The sequence below is a fragment of the Colobus angolensis genome, unplaced genomic scaffold (assembly GCF_000951035.1).
Source record: "Colobus angolensis palliatus isolate OR3802 unplaced genomic scaffold, Cang.pa_1.0 Scaffold202, whole genome shotgun sequence".
In the NCBI taxonomy this organism is placed as follows: Eukaryota; Metazoa; Chordata; class Mammalia; order Primates; family Cercopithecidae; genus Colobus; species Colobus angolensis.
Genome location: NW_012115178.1, coordinates 1,839,759 through 1,860,777, shown reverse-complemented (window position 1 = coordinate 1,860,777; position 21,019 = coordinate 1,839,759). Strand labels below are relative to the sequence as shown.

The following is a 21,019-nucleotide window of genomic DNA, read 5'->3' as shown; positions in this document are numbered from 1 at the left end:
AAATACTAAAACATTTAGGTTGAATAGATCCCTCTTGGAGTGGAGAGTGGTAATAAATTCTGAAGTCATCTATGAGAAGTATAAGAAGTTGTATACATTACTTGTTTGGAAAAAATTTTTTGCGATCATGATCTTTATATCACCAAAATTTTTTTACAGTGTAAGCCAGGAGTATAAGTCAAATGAATTATATTAATAATTAGGAAAAATCCCATACTTTTTTATAGGGCTCTCTTTTAGGAATTTTTTGTGTTTTCAGTACATCATTAAGTGAACCTAGTTGGAGAAGGCAGGTACTAAATTTCACCAATAACTAGAAGAACATATGATAACTTCGTACCTATTCAGAATGTGTAAGCGTGATCATATATTATTCTATAAAGTTCTATTAATTGAAATTATGATAATCTTACTGAAAGGTGCTTAAGTCAAAGTCTGTATTTTAAAATAATCCTGTGTCATCGTCTCAGCTCAGAAGTTCTTTGAGTTTGAATTTTCGTAATTAGTGATTTTACAAGTGACAGCAGTTACTCTTGCTTTTAAGTATAGCTGCTGTGAGTCATGATGTTTATAAGATAGACCTTTAAAAATAAGTTTAAGAAACAAAATTGTAAATTATGCATATATGTATATAAATGTATGGTTTCTATATAAATCTAATTTAGCTTATGTAAGTATAACACAGATTTTTGTGTTTTTAAACCAACGTATTTTATTGCTTTATGTAACCAAATTAAATAACTACTAAATTATCTGAATTACTTGGTACATCACATAAAATGTTAAAATTAAATGGTGAATTAAAATTTTTGTAAAATGCTTAAAATCTATTTTATAAATACATATTTTTAAAATTAGACTTTAACGGTGTCTGTCAAGAATACTTGTAAAATTATGATCAAATCACATGTTTACTAAGTGAGAAAATATTGGAGCCACAAGGCACTTTTTAAAGCTACTGGGATGGGAGTCATAAGCTTTCATAACCTTGTATAAAATGCCTTCAGGTAAACTTTAAATGAGAAATGCCTTTGGAAGTAATGTTTGTGATACTATTTGACACACTGGTTCTCAGAATCATGTTTTAAACACAGCAAAGCCCTTTGTGTCCTTATGGGGTGCCTATTTGTCTCTGTTTTTATCCAATGCCAGAGAAAGTAGGAAACATTGGCCCACCTTGAGGTGGACACATATTTACATGTTGCCTTTGTTCCCTTTCATGTCTTCACTCCTTCATACGGGAACAAAAGCACCCTGTTCGACCAAGGCACACTGGGAGTATCATGCCTGTGTCCTTTTTCAACCCAATAACACCAATAACTATAGTTTAAAAGTTATAGTGGGTGCCTAATAGGTGATATTATGGCAATAATAGTAAAACCTTTGGGTTCTATATACATTAAAGAATAATTTCCATTTCCAAAAAGAATGATGGCCTGACCCTTGTAAAGACGGCATTGCTCATTAATGCCACTAGAACATCCATTTTGCAAATCTGCCATAGTAAGTATATTTTCTCTCATATATAAGAAAGTTATATTTTCCATAAATGATCGCCTATTTTGACTATAAAATTCCTTTTTCAGATACAGATTACAACATTGGTAATTCTGTTTGTTTATCCATTTGGGCACAGAAATTCAATCTCAGATTTCTCTAATGTTAAGATAGAAAAAATATTACAACAGCATAGATCACATGACAAGCTTCAACTATCATCAACTTTGGCAGTAAACTATCCATTATGCTATCCATAAAACAGTCCATCTTTTAAAAAATCCAAAATATGGTCAATTTATAACAGTTCTGTGGGCATGGATTTTTTTTTTTTTTTTGTAAACTACCATCAGTATTAGAAGGAAACAAGAAACTCTTAGCAGATCCTTAAGTGGAACACATTAATACACTGTATCATTATTTATGAGTTTATTTATCAAATTATATCAATTTTATGGACTTTTGGGCAATTGTAGAAGAAGTTAGTATTAGATGATTCTATTTCTATATGCTTTACTCATCTTTTTATTTTATTTACATGTGTTCTTGTGGTATTTGGGAAAAGTCAAAGCCAATTGAACCCACACCAGGCAAGAGTTAGTCTTAGGTAAAAAGTTATTACAATATAATAATCTGTTCTAGAGCGTCTATTCCTACGTATAAAGGAAAACTTTAATCAGATAAACTGTCCCATGAGGGACAATGATAAAAGCCGAATAAAATACGACATAAAAGAACAAAACACGATCTGAAGGCGCCCAAGAGCAACCAAGGGTATTGGATTTGAGTGATCAATTACAGAGAGGTGAATACACAGGGCAGCCTCCCAAAATGAAGACGTATCCAGCCCAAAATGTCAATAGTACTGAGGTTGAGCACCCCTGATGTAGAACAAACCAGAGAACTGCCAAACATATTATAGAGGTGCAGTAAAGACAAGGTAGCATTACATAAAGTTAAGTATAAAGTATTAGGGCAATGTGCTGTGACACAAAGACAGAAATTAACCGATGAAATAGAGTCCAGAAAGTATGTGCATACACAGACCAACTGATTTATGACAAGGGAAAAATTGCTGTGAGAAACGAACGGTCTTTTCAACAAACATTTCTGTGATCAATTGGATATCTATATGGCAAAGAAGAATCTTGACCCTATCTTATACCATACACGAAATCAATTGTAGGTAGGTAGATTGGAAGCTTCTAGGAAGTAACACAGAAAGTATATCTACAAGAACTTCGAGTAGGAAAACCTTTTTTAAACAGGATTTAAATCACTGATGACAATGGAAAAAGATTGATAAATTGGGTATCATTAAAACTAAGAAATTATTTTAATCAAAATGCCATTAAGAGAATAGAAAAGTGAGTGGGAGAAGACATTTTCAATACAACATATCATATGAAAACTATGCAGAGCACATAAAGAACATTTACAAAAAAGTTAGAAGACAACATTATTTAAAATATAGCATTATACTTAACCAGCACATTACAAGATAGACAATAAACAGGAAAATGGCCGGGCGCGGTGGCTCAAGCCTGTAATCCCAGCACTTTGGGAGGCCGAGACGGGCGGATCACGAGGTCAGGAGATCGAGACCATCCTGGCTAACACGGTGAAACCCCGTCTCTACTAAAAAATACAAAAAACTAGCCGGGCGAGGTGGCGGGCGCCTGTAGTCCCAGCTACTCCGGAGGCTGAGGCAGGAGAATGGCGTAAACCCGGGAGGCGGAGCTTGCAGTGAGCTGAGATCCGGCCACTGCACTCCAGTCCGGGCGACAGAACGAGACTCCGCCTCAAAAAAAAAAAAAAAAAAACAGGAAAATGTGCTTAACATCATTAGTTATCAAGGACAGTAAAGTTAAGTCTGTAATGACCTATGTCTGCATCAGAATGTCTGACGTCTGACATGGAAAGAACAACTGTTAATAACAAGTACTGGGGAAGATACTGAGCAACTAAACGTACATACCCTATACTGTTAAACGTACATACACTACTACTGGGATTGTATATTGGCCCAAAGAACTTTGGAAAACTTACTGGCAGTTATCTTGTAAAGCTGAACACATGCATATGGCATGACTCACCAGTTCTACTTCCAGGTATATATCCAATAGAAATATAGGGAGTCATTGACAGAAGGATATGTTATGTTTTTGACATCTTTATGCATAATAGCTAAAAATTAGAAACCAGTAGTGGTGTAGTCATACAATGGATTGTATGAACGATACAGCCATGGAATTAATGAACTGTTGATTCACTCTACAACATTGTTGAATCCCACAAAATGATATTTAAAGAAAGAAGTCAGACAAAGGGTACATAGTTACGAATCCAGTATATGAAGTTCAAATCAAGCAAAACCAATTTATGGCAAGATACTTCAAAATAAAACTAAGGTGGGATGTCAACTGGGAAGGAGCAGAAGCGAGCTTTCTAGGATGCTGGCAATATTATATATCTTGATCTTGGCAGAGGTTACATGGGTTTATGCACATGCAAAACTTCATCAAGCTATACACCTAGAATGTTGTATACTTTATTCCATATGAATTGTACCTCAGTAAAAATGTTTTAAAATGATAATAATAATAGATCTCCAAATAGCAAGTTATAAAGTCATTGAGATTCTTCAACACAGGTCATGTGAGAAAAGAATGAAATGTTATATCATAATAATGAATACATTATGTTATAAGATTCCTATCAGTCAATTAAAAGAAAATGGAGCTAAAAAATTTACATTATTCAATAATTAGATATAAATTCTTTGGGTGCTAAATTAAAAGTAATATGCCACATCATCCTGGGATACATTCTAGTATTCATTTGCATAATAAACATTGTCACCTACAGTAGTTTCATCACAGATACAAAACTGTAATTATATGACCTTCATTTAAGGGAAACACCAAACAAAAACAAAACTGTGGTATAATTTACAACTAATTAGGAATGAAACAGGCCGCTGTCTTTTCCTTGGTGATTTAGAGACATTTCTGGTGATTCTAACTTGATAACAAGATGAAAAGATAGAGCTGTCTCTGTGTTTCTCAAAGTTTTTCTTAAAAATAATGGCCCATAAAATATTCTGAAAAAAATATTGGTCAAATAAGATTAGGAAATGCTTCTTGGTCCATCCAAATATTGGGCGACCTAGAAATTATTATGCATAATTAAGGGTCTAAGAAGTCTGAGAGTGGTGAAATTAGTGTTCTTAAATCCACTCCAACATGGAACCCTTTTCTCATAAAACCCATTAATATTGTGTAGGAAACGCATGCAATCTGGGAAACAGTAACTTAGAGGGATGAGTACATGAATGCATGTTGCATAGACCATCTTCAAATATGAGCTGAACAGCATGCTGCTGAAGCTGAATTGTGATGACGGCCCAGAAAAAAGATATTCAGGGCTGCTAACTGGGGAAAATACATACACTTTGGATATCAGATATGTAGATGGCAAGGATAATATCTTCCTTTGGAAATGAAGAAATTGATTTCCTCTCCCAAAGAGCCAACTTTGCCATTTCTGCATGTGAATGTGCCCTAAGAGTACCTGCAAACAAGGTTATAATTTTTCCCTGAAACTCATGTTTGGTTATTTTCAAATGAGTGGTTGTTGCCCTTAAGCTCTGCACATGCTTCATGTCAATCCAGAAATGTGGCAGATATTTTTTTTTTTTCGAGACGGAGTCTCGCTCTGTGACCCAGGCTGGAGTGCAGTGGCACAATCTTGGCTCACTGCAAGCTCCACCTGCTGGGTTCACACCATTCTCCTGCCTCAGCCTTCTGAGTAGCTGGGACTACAGGCGCCCGCCACCACGCCAGGCTAATTTTTTGTATTTTTAAATAGAGATGGGGTTTCACCATGTTAGCCAGGATGATCTCAATCTCCTGATCTCGTGATCCCCCTGCCTCGGCCTCCCAAAGTGCTGGGATTATAGGCGTGAGCCACTGCACCCAGCCTGTAGCAGGTAATACTGGATAACCAATCAGTCTTGGTAGAACCTCAGTCTAAATGCTCATGACTTTCCAAAGTTTCTGACAAAATGGGTTAGCTGCAGATTTCAAATGAGGACTGAAGATTCAAAAAAAAAAAAAAAACAGATACTAGGATTTTTCTCAATGTGGGGTCTTTTATTCAACACTGCAAAAAAATCACATTTCAAAGCTCAGTCATGCATTTTTGTTAAGAAAAAGAGTGAACTATATTGAAGTTTTGATTTGGTTTCTAGTTATCAGATAGATCTGCCCCAAAAAAGCTTGAGAGAGACGAAAAACAACATACTCAATTTAAATTACCAGTTAAGTGTTATCTACTTAATTAAACTCTGTCATATTTTTCATTGATATTACCTCTTATCTTTTAAAAAATCATTCAGAGTAACCTTACTGCTTTTGAATTATATTTCAACCTTGAATGGAATCAGATAGAAAATAATTATATGCAACAAAGATTGCAAAATGAACAAAGAATACACTATAGGCATATTTTTCTCCTTAAAACTCTAACCCACTATTGGACTTTCTAGGTTTGGAAACCACTGACTGCTACTGATTATTCATGAGCTTATTCTTGCTTGCAAGCATCTAACAACTTTGTATCATTTGATTACTTTGATGACCTTTTTCTTTCTTTTCCCATTGAGAATATGAATTATTGTGAAGAAAATCTAATCTTTCACTTAAAGGTCAAAAATGCTTCATTTTGACTGTAATTTATTTTCAATAAGGTGAAGGAACCATCGTTCATTACTGAGACCATGACAAGTAGAGTTGTTTTTTTTTTTTAGCATCTACCAACTCACAACTGTGAACTATTTTTGCAATTTTTACTTAGTGTCTATAGTTCCATTTAAATATTAAATATAGTTTCCAACTCAGATTCTCTGTAGTTATAAAGACTGATTAGTATAACATTTTGCTTTTCTTTTAAAACATGCCTATATGAAACATTATTGAATAATGTGCTTTACTTTCATCCAATAACGTTGTTTTCCTGTCTTTTTCTCCTTTGATTCTGCACCTTTGCCTGCTTTTTGCTCTTACAACTTCATGTTTCAGTCTCCTGTGAGTCCTGGCTTTGAGGTAGGTACTAATGCTACCTGGCACTAGAAATTTGCTTCACTATCTTTTTCAAACCAGCATATTAGGCTGACATCAGACAATTGTCTGTATTGACTTTATGAGAATAATCAGGTCAAAGTTTAGCTCAAAATTCAACACATTGGCCCACAGAAAGCCCTCAGGTTTTCCTTGCTTTTGTCCTGTTATGTTTAACTTTTCACAGTCCCAATAGGCTGAAGGGCAATGAAGTCATTAGAGTAACAGAATTAGGTTTTTCAGGTCAAATTTTGCCCTGTGACTGCTTGATTTCATAACATTGGTTTTTTTTAATGAAACTGAACAGACACGTTGAGAATAAAGAAGACTACATCAGCCCTCGCTTATGCGATGTTATGTTAAATGAATCTCATGCACATCGGAACTATATCCTAATCCCAGGTACCACAGAGGCCTGCAAAGTGAGGACACCATCCCAGTATATTGCCTAAAGATGGCTGTAACTACTTGTTTACAGTTCCTAAACTTACCTTTTCAATAAAGGATCTTTCCATCCTTTTGTGTTATCACAATCTATTAATTGTTTTTTAAAAATGGTATACAAATGGAAATGTCAGTCTCTCAATCGAGACAGAAATTATATATGGAAAAGACACAAATTTCCTTCAAAAAAGGTTTGTTAAGCCCCCCCTCCAAAATTGGCCTTTTTTCTATCTTAAGCAATAAATGATATGAACATAGAGGAGAAGTATTTAGGTCAAGTATTAGAGCATACAACAGTGCTCTTCTTGTGATGGTTTGTTTTGGTCAGTTGACTTGTGAATGTTTAGTGTCTTTTATTTCTGTACCTTGGTCAATTGAGAGTTGACATACTGTTATTTTCCCTCGTGGGACTATAAATTTTAAATAGTATTATTAGTATCCATTCTAAGATGGATTTGTTAAGGTAACTCTAACAAAGGAAGCTAATGAAAACACAACCAGAACATGTTCTGGGTTAATTAAGATTGATGAGTCAGGATTTCTGATTCATAAGCTACAGGATGAAGACATCTGCTTCAATAATAGTAAATTCCTATTTTTGGAAAATCATTCTTATTCAAAAAGTGTCCTACTTAGAATAAGTCCAGTGTGAAAGCTAGGTGAGTGTAATTTTTATAGTCTTATAAATTGGGTTTATAATTTAAAATGCCTTCTAGACATAATTTTAAATGTGAATTAGTATCTTTCCCTTCAAATAATCCTTTGGGCATAAAGCCAAAGAAGGACGGGAAACATTTTTCACTTCTTTCTCCCACATTGCAGTTGGGAACAGATTGCATAAAGGAGGACTGAAGAGTAGTCTGATTTTCTGTGCAAGTCGTACAAATTAAAAGCAACCAGGCCTTCACAGGCTAGCTCCTGATGGAAATAAGATGTGTTTTCAGCATGAGCTATTTTTCTTGAACTTTGTTTACGTCTAGTTTGTCAAAAAGATAACAGACTTTTCTCTTTATAAATGTCTTGGAAGAAACTGATGCATAAAATTCGACCAAAATTTCTTCAGAGAAATGTCTTAGTGACAGTTGTGCAAGTAGCAGAATGGTTATAGAAACCTGGCCATTGCTCCACGTTCAGCATGTCCTGGTCAGTTTACGCTTTTATGTCTGTAACCCTGAGGTGCACAAGTATGCAAAAATAGATAAATTATCTGCCTTCATGGAGCTTGCATAGGTAAACCATAAACCAACAAGTAAATACAGTATATGTCCTTGTATAAGCTTCCTGGTATTATATTACAATGAAATATATTCATTTATGTAACCAATTTCTCCTCCTGTTTACATTTTAAATATGAAAATAATGCAAAAATAAGCATCTCTATGTATTTTTTGTATATTTGTAAAAGCATTAGTAAATTCTGAATAAATATTTATTTGGCCAAGCACAGTGGCTCATACCTGTAATCCTAGCACTTTAGGAGGCCGAGGCAGGCAGATAACTCGAGGCTAGGAGTTCGAGACCAACTTGGTCAACATGGTGAAACCCTACCTCTACTAAAAACATACAAAAATTAGCTATGCAGGTGTCACACACCTGTAATCCCGGCTACTCAGGAAGCTGAGGCATGAGAATTGCTTGAACCCGGGAGGCAGAGGTTGCATTGAGCTGAGATCACGCCACTGCACTCCAGCCTGGGTGATAGAGTGAGACTGTCTCAAAAAAATAATAAAATAAAAATAAAAATTATTTACTGAATGAGTTAGTAGATAACATTATTATAAACCAAATAGGTTATACTGCTTTTTTAAAAAAATGTATAGTTATTCAAAAGTGTAAAAGTTTACATTTTTAACTCTACTGAAAATGGTATATGAGAGTTTCCATTTCCTTATACTCTTCCCAACAGGTGTTGTCAATATTTTAAAAGGCTTTTCCTCACTGCTGATTTGAAATATATATAATCTGTGCCTAACTATATATTTCTTTATTGGAGCGAATAAAGGCTTTTCATATACTAATTGACCTTTAGTGTTTCAGCTGTGGTGAGTTGCCTTTCCCTTTTTCCATTGAATTGCTTGTTGGTTTATAGTCTTTATGTATTGTGACTGTTATCCTCCATCAATCTATGATCTGTATGTTTTTTATGTCTTTTCCCATATTGATTTTTTGACATGAAGAAGACATATTTTCATTCATTCGCTTACCATATAGAAACTTAACCATATGGAGACACGTTGAAAATAAATCAACACGGCCAGATTAAAGATAATATTTTTGTCAAGCGATTGACGAGAATGATCTTTTCTTGAGGTAAAAGAGCTGAAGTCAAAGTAGAAAATGAAGCAGAATTTAAGATACTGGATGACCTTTGTGACCATAGGATATAATTGACAACACAGCATTTTTTACATGATGGATTTTAAAAAAAAATTAGATAGCTTTACTAAAGTTATCTTAAATGTTTTTCGGTGACTTTAAGGTGTTGTCTACTAATTTAGCTTTGAAGTTAGGAGACTCTACAGAGAACTTCTTTTTCTTGGAAATAAATGCTTCTAGCCTAATCTTTTTGGGTATTCTTAACATTCAGGCCACCTTACAGAAATTATTAGGAAGTAAATCACTCATTCTAAAAGGTTTCTCTGTGTTTGACCATTTTATATCCTTTAATTTTATGAAATTTGGATAATATTCAGTTTAACATTTTATGTGCGGTTGCATATTTTCTAAATAACAATTTGCCATAAACTGCTATTATTTTCATACGAGTTTACTGACTCACATGTAATTAAGACATGGATTGTACTAACATGAGTGCTAGGCTGCATACGTTCATAGAAAATCCCCCCTCAAAAATGATTCATTTAGTTACTGTTTTCATTTATTTAAAAAATGAAAACAAGAGAATACAGCATTGCATTTTCTATCTATAATTAGATATGATCCTGATACATTTTATAATAGTCAAAGTAGTTTCTTTTCAAATATGCAAATAATGGACAAAAAGCTATTTCTTAACTATGATGATATTTACTGCCCAGGTGAACATTTTCCAGGATATTTTTCAGTGTAGCAAAGGTCTATTTAGAAGTAGAGACTTAACTCTTGTGTTCTGGAATTCCAGGAATCCTGGTGATTTCTCTGAATTAAAAAGTCATTTTTCCATTTAAATATGCACCATGACACCCATGTAGTACATTTGCCAGAAATTACAAATTTTCCTTTGATGACTGTATAAACTAGTTTTTCAAATTCAAACCTGGGCAGTATGTACTTTCAGTGAGGAAAGATGTCCAAAAATTTTTTAACCAGAACTTCCCTGCTTCCTGAGACTATGTGCAGTAGTGAGTTTCTGGGGAAAGAGTCCTTTAGTAAAATGAATAAGATTGTGAGGCCTGCTTTGAGTTACTGTAACGTGATTTCATTCCACAAGCCTGGCATATCATATATGTTCATTCTTAAGTTTGTTCATGCACTGAACAAAACCTTGCAGATGTGTGACTGTAAATGTGAATACTACTGGAGAGTACTTCATGAACCCTGCTGGGAGGGGCTGGCATCATATACCAATTGCCCCACACATATGTGGGTCTTAAAAGCAATCAGATTTTTAGTAACAACTCTGAAGGTCCTCTGCAACTCTCAGGCAAGGTACCATGACCTCCATATTACTCCTAACAAGACACAAAACAGAGCCTTCCACTGTTACGAAGCACAGGCATTTACTTAGTGGGCATCTGCATCCATCTAATATTCTAGGCTGGGACAGATTTAAGTCTCTTCTCCCTTAATTCCTGACTGCTCATAACTTCTGAACTGCTACCTGAGTAATATGAAAAAAAGGTCCAGGCACAGTGGTTCACGCCTGTAATCCCAACACTTTGGGAGGCCAAGGCAGGTGAATCATCTGAGGTTGGGAGTTCGAGACCAGCCTGGTCAACATGGTGAAACCCCATCTGTACTAAAAACACAAAAAGTTAGCTGGGCATGGTGGTGTATGCTTGTAATCCCAGCTACTCGGAAGAACTGAGGCAGGAGAATCACTTGAACCCAGGAGGTGGAGGTTGCAGTGAGCAGATATCACAGCCATTGCACTCTAGCCTGTCAAGAGCCAAACTGTCTCAAAAATAAATACATAATTAAATAATAAATAAAAATATGAAAAAAGGTTACTTATGTTCACTTCGAGAGTTTATATGTCCTCATAATGTGCCTACCCAGGAAAAAAAAAGAAAGATTTGTATAGAAGAGATAATAATGAGAAGGAGAGAGGAGAGTGGAAGATTGGAATTGGTGCTATAAATTAGACTTCTAGAAACTAGGGAAAATTCAGCCTCTAAAATATTTGTGTCTTTTCACAATATTTAGATACATTATTTTACTCAACCCCTTAGATACAGTATTCTGATACTTGATTTAATCTAATCAAATGAGTTCCTTCTTGCCTTCTCAAAAAGAGTGATGATGTTGCCATTTTGATAATAAATATAGTGAAATGTAAGATGAGACAATGTCTGGGAATTATGAACAAATATGCCTCTTTCTCTAAATAGCCAAGTTTTTAGTGGTATCTATTTTTGTGTAGTCATGCACTGAAAATATCACTTGAGTGATATAATTTCATTGAGTGAGTGCTTTTCTGTATTTTTAAAACCCAAAGCTCTTTTGGGGGTGTGGGATAGATAGAGGGAAAAAGTCTCTTTTGTCTCTTTTTCTTTTGTAATTAAGTTGCATTAAAATCTAGTCTTTGGTCTTACCATGTTGTTTCAGAAGCACATGAGCACGTACACACAGACACACACAGCACTACCTGTTTGACATTGAGTGTTATGGGCTAGGATTCTATAATGTACTATTGAAGTAGAGAAACTAAAGAATTGATTGTCCTTGTGAAATAGAAAAAATAATAAAAAGTTTAGCTGTAATAGGCATTGGTGAACCCCTTGAAGTAAAAGTTAGAAAAGAATATTAACTGCCTTTCTGTAGAAACTGTAAGACACCTTATCTCTTTCCCACATATAGTGTAAGGTCTGTAAGTTTCTCTTTTCCTTCTTGCTGTGCAGCTGCAAGGTCACAAAATAGATAAGCGTAAGTTACAAGATGTGTAAGCTGAATCTCAAGAATGTTACCTAATCATTAACTGCTTTTGTTCTTGCTTCTGTAAGCTTGATTCCTGCATCAGGTAGTTCCTGCCAAAAACTCCTTAAAAGGCAACTGCTTTCTTTGTTTAGTGCTCAGTCTTTCAGGACGCATGTCCACTAAGCCAGTATACACCTTAAATAAACTCTTCTCCACCGCTATTCAGTCTCTCTGGCCCCTTAATTCCCTGCAACATTTCTAGTGCCAAAACCCGGGACTGGAGATGGCAGATTTCCGCCTCCTTTGCCTGTGGGACTGAGGCCCCGGGACAGGGGAGACCTGGGAACCTTGGCGCCAACGGGAGAGCTTCAGCTCGAAAGGGGATGATGGGCCCTCCCATGTCCTGGTGCTCTTCCCAACAGCGCAACGGAACCCGTAAAGGGGATTCCTGGATGGTATCAGGAGCAGCACACAGACATCTGGACCGCGGTAAGGTTTGGGCCGTGAGGCAGGACCCGTCCCTAAGGACAGAAGGGAAGCCTGATCACCTCCAGGGGAGTGACAACTAATCCGACCCAGTGGGACTGGGGACAATAAGAGTGGCTCATGGATTTGAATGAAACTCACACCCCAACAAGACAGGACACGAGAGTGGGTTGCTAAGTCAGTTAGGAAAAGAAAACTGGAGGTGGCGAGAGTGGCTCGCCACCCCAACTAGGAAACTGGAAGTGGCATGAGTGACTCGCTACCCCAACCAGGAAAGGGAGCTGGAAACAGGAAAGTGTGTGATAAAGACAGTTCCAGAAGGAACCAACGTGAGGAGTGACATGTAGAGGGCTACAGGTCTCTTAGTAGAGGCTGTATGCTCTGAGCAAAGTGGAAGACCAACTGGGTCTGATTGGTCTAAAAAGAAAGGAAAAGTGACTGTGCTGTGTTGTTACTGGGAGGAAATGGGAGGAAAATCGTCAAAACCCACTTCATTGGAATGTATATTAAAAATCTTTGAAAAAGGCCAGGCGCAGTGGCTCAAGCATGTAATCCCAGCACTTTGGGAGGCCGAGACGGGCGGATCACGAGGTCAGGAGATCGAGACCATCCTGGCTAACAGAGTGAAACCCCGTCTCTACTAAAAATACAAAAAATTGGCCGGGCATGGTGGTGGGGCCTGTAATCCCAGCTACTTAGAAAGCTGAGGCAGGAGAATGGTGTGAACCGGGAGGCAGAGCTTGCAGTGAGCCAAGATGGCGCCACTGCACTCTAGCCTGGGTGACAGAGCAAGACTCTGTCAAAAAAAAAAAAAAAAAAGCCCCAGCCAGTTTTATAAAAGACTTTGTGAGGCCAGCACATGGTAAACACAGCGTCTATAAGGCAGGCCCAGGGAAAATGGTTAAACTTGTTCATGTCCCAGTTCAAACCTGGAAAAAATATCCCCAGATTCACGTTTTAGTGAATGGTTCTTGTCTTTCGATAACTAATAAAAAGCTTTATAGTTATAGTTAAAAGATGTCAGTTCTCCTTTGCCTCCTGCCTCTATTACTCAAAAGTATCTGGTCAACTGTACAGGCAATGGTAACAAAGCATACTACTACTCAAATCATGGCCTTAACCAAGTACCTACCGGGCCTTGCCTCAAAGAAAATACGTACCCACTCAAAAAAAGCCAAAAAATTGTGGTGCTCTTTATTAAACATCATTTACACAGAGCACCAAAGGGGGGATTGAAGCAGAAAAGTTAAAGAATTGATTGTCCTTGTGAAATAGAAAAAATAATAAAAAGTTTAGCTGTAAGGCATTGGTGAACCCCCTTGAAGTAAAAGTTAAAAAAGAATGTTAACGCCTTTCTGTAAAAACTGTAAGACATTAATTAAACTTATCTCGTTCCCACATATTTTGTAAGGTCTATAAGTTTCTGTTTTTCTTCTTGCTTTGCAGCTGCAAAGTCAAAAAATAGGTGAGCATAAGTTATAGGACATGTTTTTCCCAAGATGGGTAAGCTGAATCTCAAGAATGTTACCTAATGATTAACTGCTTTTGTTCTCGCTTCTGTGAGCCTCATTCCTGCATCATGTAGTTCCCGCCATAAACTACTTAAAAGGACACTGCTTTCTTTGTCTGGTGCTCAGTCTTTCAGGACACATGTCCACTAAGCCAGTGTACACCTTAAATAAACTCTCCTGCACCCCTATTTGGTCTCTCTGGCCCCTTATTTCTTGCAACACTATAAAGTTATCATTATGGGCCATTTTTGAAGGGAGAAGCTGTCGCCTTTGTGGCCTACAACTGTGTTTATGGCATACTTTCCCAGCTGTTCGATGTCTCCAAGGCAGTAGTAATCAATGCCACAGTCTCTTTTCAGACTATTTCATTCAGCTTTCCAGTGAGATCATAAACCCAGGCCAAGTCCCTGTCTATTCAGGCAAGGTCAAATACTATGGGAATACTTACCTCTAACATTGCTGTCCTTGGTTTTCCCACATAATCTGTTTACCCTCGATTTCACTTTCTGACACTTAAAGCCCCAAAGTAGAAGTTGATATGCAGTTATATTCTTCCTCAGTGGAAATGTACATGTAATTTGCCACAATTTTTGAACAGTTCTGGTGCTTTCCTTGCAATGGGTAGATCACTTAAGAAAATATCAAGGTTCCTTTACCTTTCATTTTGGTTTACTTGAAAAGAGTGAGGCAATATAAAAGTTAATGTAACTTCTACGATTACTTTAGTACTCAACAAATCTAGATCCCCTTGTATTTTAGTAAGAGATCATATATATTATTACTTTGAAAGCTTTCACAAATTGCTGCAAATGTTAAGATGGATTCTCCACGGTATAACACAGTATCTGTCACCGCTAAGCAGTGGGCACATATTTTTTTTACTTGCCCGGTAGCCACCCTTTTACTGTTATGAAAAGGTGTTGGTTAGCTTTTATTTATGCTATAAATTTAGGATATTTGACAGGTAGCTCACGGGATAGAGAATCAAAATACCACCAAAAAACCTGAAACTCACACACCCTACTCTCTGCTGCCTGAATTATAGAGCCTGGAAACGTGCATTCCTATATGAACTCCATTTCTCAAGGGTTTTCATATTTTTCTGTTGTCAAAGAACTCTGTGCTGGAAAATCCCCACTCCTGTGTGAGAGGTCATATATTCATGTAGGTGTTGTTACAGATGACTGTGTGGGGTTTTTTTTCTGGTTTTTTTGTTTGTTTTTTGCTTCAGAAAGTAGCCTCAGACTGAGTGTTCACAGCGATGTTTTCCTGACAGCAGGTTAGGTCATCATCCCTAAGTGAGATGGACAGTTTTGAAGTATAAAAAAGAAATCTCTGGACAGTTTGCAGATTGATGGGACTGAATTGTCCTGAAAGATCCTATCTATCTATCTATCTATCTATCTATCTATCTATCTATCTATCTATCTAGTTTTTGTGGGTACATAGTAGGTATATATATTTTTGGGTTATAGGAGATATTTTCATACAGGCATGTGGTATTTAATAATCACATCGGGGTAAATGGGGTATCCATTCACTTCAACGATTTGTCCTTTGTGTTACAAACAATCCAATTGTACTCTTCTAGTTGTTTAAAAATGCACAGTTAAATTATTTTTAACTATAGTCATCTTGTTGTGATCGCAAATACTTGGTTTTATTCACTGTGCTGTTTTTTTGCACCCATTAGCTATCCTTCCTTCCTCCCTGCCCCACACGCGAACAAAATTTTAATTACTAATAATACTCAACATAGCCACGGTATGGCAAGACTTACCTTGGGGTCCATGCAAATGTCTTTTCTTCAGGAAACCCCCGTTCTGAATGACCCCCTGCCTCCACCATGAATATGGTTTATCTTTCCTTCAAACTTTCATATATATATGTGTGTGTGTGTGTGTGTGTGTGTGTGTATATATGTGTTTATATATATATATATAAAAGCACTTATTCTTTGTGACACAATATTCCAGAAATTGGTGATACAATGATGAACAAAATAATAAAGATGCTGCCCTCCTGGAACCTATATTCTGTTGAAGGGAGACAATAAAAATCCAGTAAACAAATAGGTAAATGCAGTTGCATGCTGCATTAATGACTTTGGAGGAGACAGGATGATGTGAGAGAGTAACAGAGTATGGAGTGGAGGTAAGCAATAAGTTAGGTGGTGTGGAGGCCTCTCAGAGAAGGGGTCGTGGAAACTGAAATCTGAAAAATAAGGAGGAAACCATCTATGAAAAAGGGAAAGGGTAAATATAAAGGACAACAATAATAACGGTTATGCTGTGCCTAGGACTGTACTGGCTAGTAAACTAATTGGGCACAGAGAATGTTATTTCCTCATTTTTATATATCCTGAAGCCTCTGAATTGAACTTTCAGGTAAAATTTTCCCCTAGGAAACACTTGCTAAATGCGATAGATCCATCTTGATGGCAATAGGAGAGAACTCTCTTAAGCTGTTACTCTGCGCTGTTCGTTGAGTGATAGTCCAAAATGCTAGATCTTGAAACTTCTGGAATAAAAGATTAACATTGGCTTGCGTCTATTTTTGCATAGTTATGCTAGTATCTTTTAAGCATAATAACACCTGAATAGGAAAGTAGGCAGCCAACTGAGTGATGTTTATGGAATAGCAGCCCTTTATTCCACTAGTTATTGTGTTCTGGAAAACATACGTGACTCAGGTCCTATCATCTAAGCACAGACAAGCTGGTGAGAAGTCTCTTCTATAGGTCAAGGTTAAGGGGTTCATGATATTCTGCATTCCATTTTTGGCACATAAAACACACTACTATTTGATTATTCTTGTTGTCTTATTGCCTCTTTTGTCGTCCTTATTGACTAACTGAGAGGAAGAAAATACTTGCTGTTTTCTATATTAGCATAAAATCAAGGAATGTGAGAGCTGGGGAGGATCAAAGGAGAAAGGAATCATTGTTATCTGGAGCAAAACTACCTGAATTCATAGTTCTGCTACTTACAAGTTGTGTGATCTTGGGAAAATGATTTAATCTCTCAGTAATTCAGTTTCTTTAGGTGTAACATGGAGGTATACATAAATGAAATCGATGTAAAGTACTATAAAAGTGGTTGTATAAAATGTATAAATAGTTGTATTTATAGTTTATTTATACATGAGGTATAAATAAATGAAATCTATGTAAAGTGCTATGGAAATAGTTGTATAAAATGTGTAGATAGTTGTATTTATAGTTTATACATGAGGTATAAATGAAATCCATGTAAAGTGCTATGAAAATGGTTTGGCATATATGAAGGTCTCTGGCTGAACTAGATAATGATAGAAAACACTTTTTATAACCTCAAAGATCCCCATTTGAACTAGATTTAGTCCCCAGATAAACTGACAGGCACAAAGTTTTTAAATTTCTTTTTCAGTTACTAACATCTGGATCAAGTTATTTTATAACACACCTAGATTCCCTGCTTCTTTTGAAAAACTGAAAAATCCATCAACAATGGATTTACATGTTCACAGGGCAGCTGTTAGAACTAATTGAGCTGTAGCCATCCCTTTGACAGTGACACTGTCCTCTCCAAATTACTATAGTCTCAACCATTCCCCATTGCATCCTTGATGCTGAGGGCCACCCATTGATATGAACAGCCTATTAAGTGTTTGAGTTTGGTAGCAGAAGAGTTCTGCACAGATTTTCATGTTGAAGTAGAGGCGAGGAGCGGGCAGACAAGTACAGAACATTTGCAGTGGAAAACATTCCTTAGCCAGGTGTCCTCTCTTAAAACTGAAATCCTGTAAAGCAAGTATGTCAGTGTTACAGTTTATGTAACTTTAAATTGTAAAAATCTTTTAGCACAGTCTGTATATTAAATATTTCTATTGAAATGTCTCGTGAACTAATCCTGTGCATTTACTTCTTGAAAACGTGTATTTATCTCAGTTGAAACTGCTTACTGTTTGTCATGGACATTGTTCTTCCATAGGAGCTTATTATCAAATGATTCAGACAAATCCATAAAGAGATATTCGCATGTATGCTAAAGCATTCTCTTTCTATTTCTCTTTAACTTAAGGGGAGGTTGTCTCCCAAAATCCAGACACAGTGAATGGCTGTAAAATGAATTTTAGTTAACACATAGAAATATTTTAATAATGCACACATTTTTATTTGAATCATTTTTTATTGTCAAGTGACTTTTATCTCAGAGAATTTTATGTTTGATTTTTTACACAAGTGACAATAAACAAACCACAAGTAAAGGCAACTTTTCTTCTGTGTTTTCTAGCTTAACTCATGAAGAGAGTTCATTTTGAACTGCTAAGTGGAATATACCTTGTTGGGAAATTATTTCAGTCCTGTTAAATGTTTAAAGACGTACTGGCAGTTGGAGTTTCCACAATGTAATCTAAGCAATCATTTCCTGGGAAGGTTCCAAACTTGCTGAGTCATTAATTTAGCACTCTAGGTTAAAAAACAAATTCAGTCTCTAGAAGAGCAGGATACATTGTCTGAGTAGATGTTCAGTGCACAGAGTTCCAGCTTTGGCAGTAATCTAAAATGAAACACTTGATAAAAGAATGTTAAAGATGCTTTGTGAAACCACAAACTTGAAAAAAATTGATCTCCATAATTTTTATTTTATTTAATCTCTATTCCTGGCTTTAAAATACAACTTTCATCATTATGTTCTCATATTATCTCCCATGCATGATGTATTAACTCTTACACTTCTAACACAAAAAATACCTTTATATTTATCATAATATATAATTTGCCAAGTCAAATCATTTATATGCATCTATCTCAATACCATATTTTACAGTCATGTCAATTCTTACAGAAGTTCCACAACTGTAAGTTGATCCAAACTCCTCCAATTCATAGAACATATGGCTAATATAAAAATATAAAATTTTTAAAAATGCAGTATCTTATATGTGTTTCCCATAGTTATAGAAAATGAAATTTTAAATATGCTCTTTAAGTTTTGAGCCATTTTTTTCTCTGAACATATTAATGAAGCAGAATAGAACAGACGTTCCAAAGCATTTCAACTTTCCCTCCTCTCCTTGTTAAAAAAAAATCATTCTGCAGATATTTCAGGTTCGCCAACTACATGGGGCCAAATTGGAATAGAAACTAAGAGTGAAAATTAATTTAAACACCATTTAGTTAACCTAATAAACCCAGCGAAACCTTCAGTAGTATTGATGGGTAGGGAAGAATTTTCACTTTATTGTAGTTAGCTTTAAAGAAAGTTGTTATTTAAAACTCTAATGTACTGTGCTCATTGTAATTAAACATAAAAGTAAGGCAAGAAAATGTAGTAAGTTAATGAAGAATTTGAATTTTATGTATAATAAAGTTTTTAAAACATATACACTTGGTATATAATGAACTCTCTTTACTTTGTATAATAATGCATTTCATGCAAAAATTTCCAATTATTTCTGTCAGCATTATGATTCAAATTACTATCTAGTTTCCTGTTGAAATTATCTTAAAATCCAGAGATCAATGAGATTTTTTAAAAGTATCATTTCCTTTAAAACTATTAATTTCTGAATTTTTGCCTGCTCTGTAGCTTGATATATTAAACAAAAACATACTGTAATTATGCTTTATGGTGTACACGACTTCACATAAAACTTCACGTAATAATTGGAATTTTACGTTTTTGCTCAATACAACAACTGGTTATTAATTATTAATGACAAAATGTGTCATTGATTCTGAAAATCTTTAAGTCTTAGTTTGTGATCACATCATTAGAAATACTTTTGCCAGCTAGGCGCAGTGGCTCATGCCTGTAATCCCAGCAGTTTGGGAGGCTGAGGCAGGAGGATCACCTGAGGTCGGGAGTTGGAGACCAGCCTGACCAACATAGAGAAACCCTGTCTCTACTAAAAATACAAAATTAGCTGGGTGTGGTGACACATGCCTGTAATCCCAGCTACTCGGGAGGCTGAGGCAGGAGAATCATTTGAACCTGGGAGGCGGAGGCTGCAGTGAGCCAAGATTGCCCCATTGCACTCCAGCCTGGGCAACAAGAGCGAAACTCCATCTCAAAAAAAAAATAAAAAAAGAAATATTTTTAAAGGGATGATGTCAGTATTACAGAAAGGGTGGTTCTTAAACATTTAGGTAAATATTGATAAATATATATTACAGGGTAATGGCCTTATTCCATAGCCAGTTGGTTTTTTTAATAGTCTGTTATATATCAACAAAGCCCTTGTTTTACATTTTTGATTGAAGGAAGGATAAAAACCCTGTAAGTGCTTAGGAAATCATCAGATAATGACCCAGTTTTTCTTTTTTGTTTTCGCACTTTAGATTTGCCTCATGTTAGGGAAAACACATGCAAATGTGTGTATATACACTCCCAGAAACATAGAATTGAATAATGAAAACAGAACTTCAGACAGCTTCTCCATGCTCCCTTTCCCAAGGTGTTTGTTATTTAGTAAAATTAAATGACTCAAACAGTCTCCTTCCAGCGGTAAATCAATTTCTACAAGATAAGTTACTATGCATGTCCCCTGTGTCAAGATTGTAAAGCTTTACTTTTTCATTTAGAAATATGGGCCATATTGAAAATGATTACTTATATTTGGGACTATAAGAAAAGATAATGATAAGTCTGGTTGGATTGCTGTCTGATTTTGAAATTTAAAATGGCTTGAATGGTATGAGGGCGCTATTTATTAATGCTATTAAAATCTTAATTTCTGACACTATAAATTACATATTCTGTGCCAAGGACACATGTGGCTGGCAGTGTAAATCTTATTATTGCCCCAATATGTGTGTAGTATAGTCTCTGGGCTATAGAGTGACAGCTAATTTCTTTTGCCTAAACTTGGAATATTTTTAAATTTCTTACATGATCTTGC

General features: G+C 35.9%; 1 protein-coding gene across 1 annotated transcript in view; it reads left to right on the top strand.

Moving 5' to 3' along the window:
* Positions 1-21,019, top strand: part of PRKD1 (protein kinase D1) — a 159,864-nt gene that overhangs the window by 75,651 nt on the left and 63,194 nt on the right. Inside the window, exon 4 of the mRNA XM_011941842.1 lies at positions 6,579-6,602. Within this exon, the coding sequence (XP_011797232.1) occupies positions 6,579-6,602 (24 nt within the window). The remainder of the gene's footprint in view (positions 1-6,578; positions 6,603-21,019) is intronic.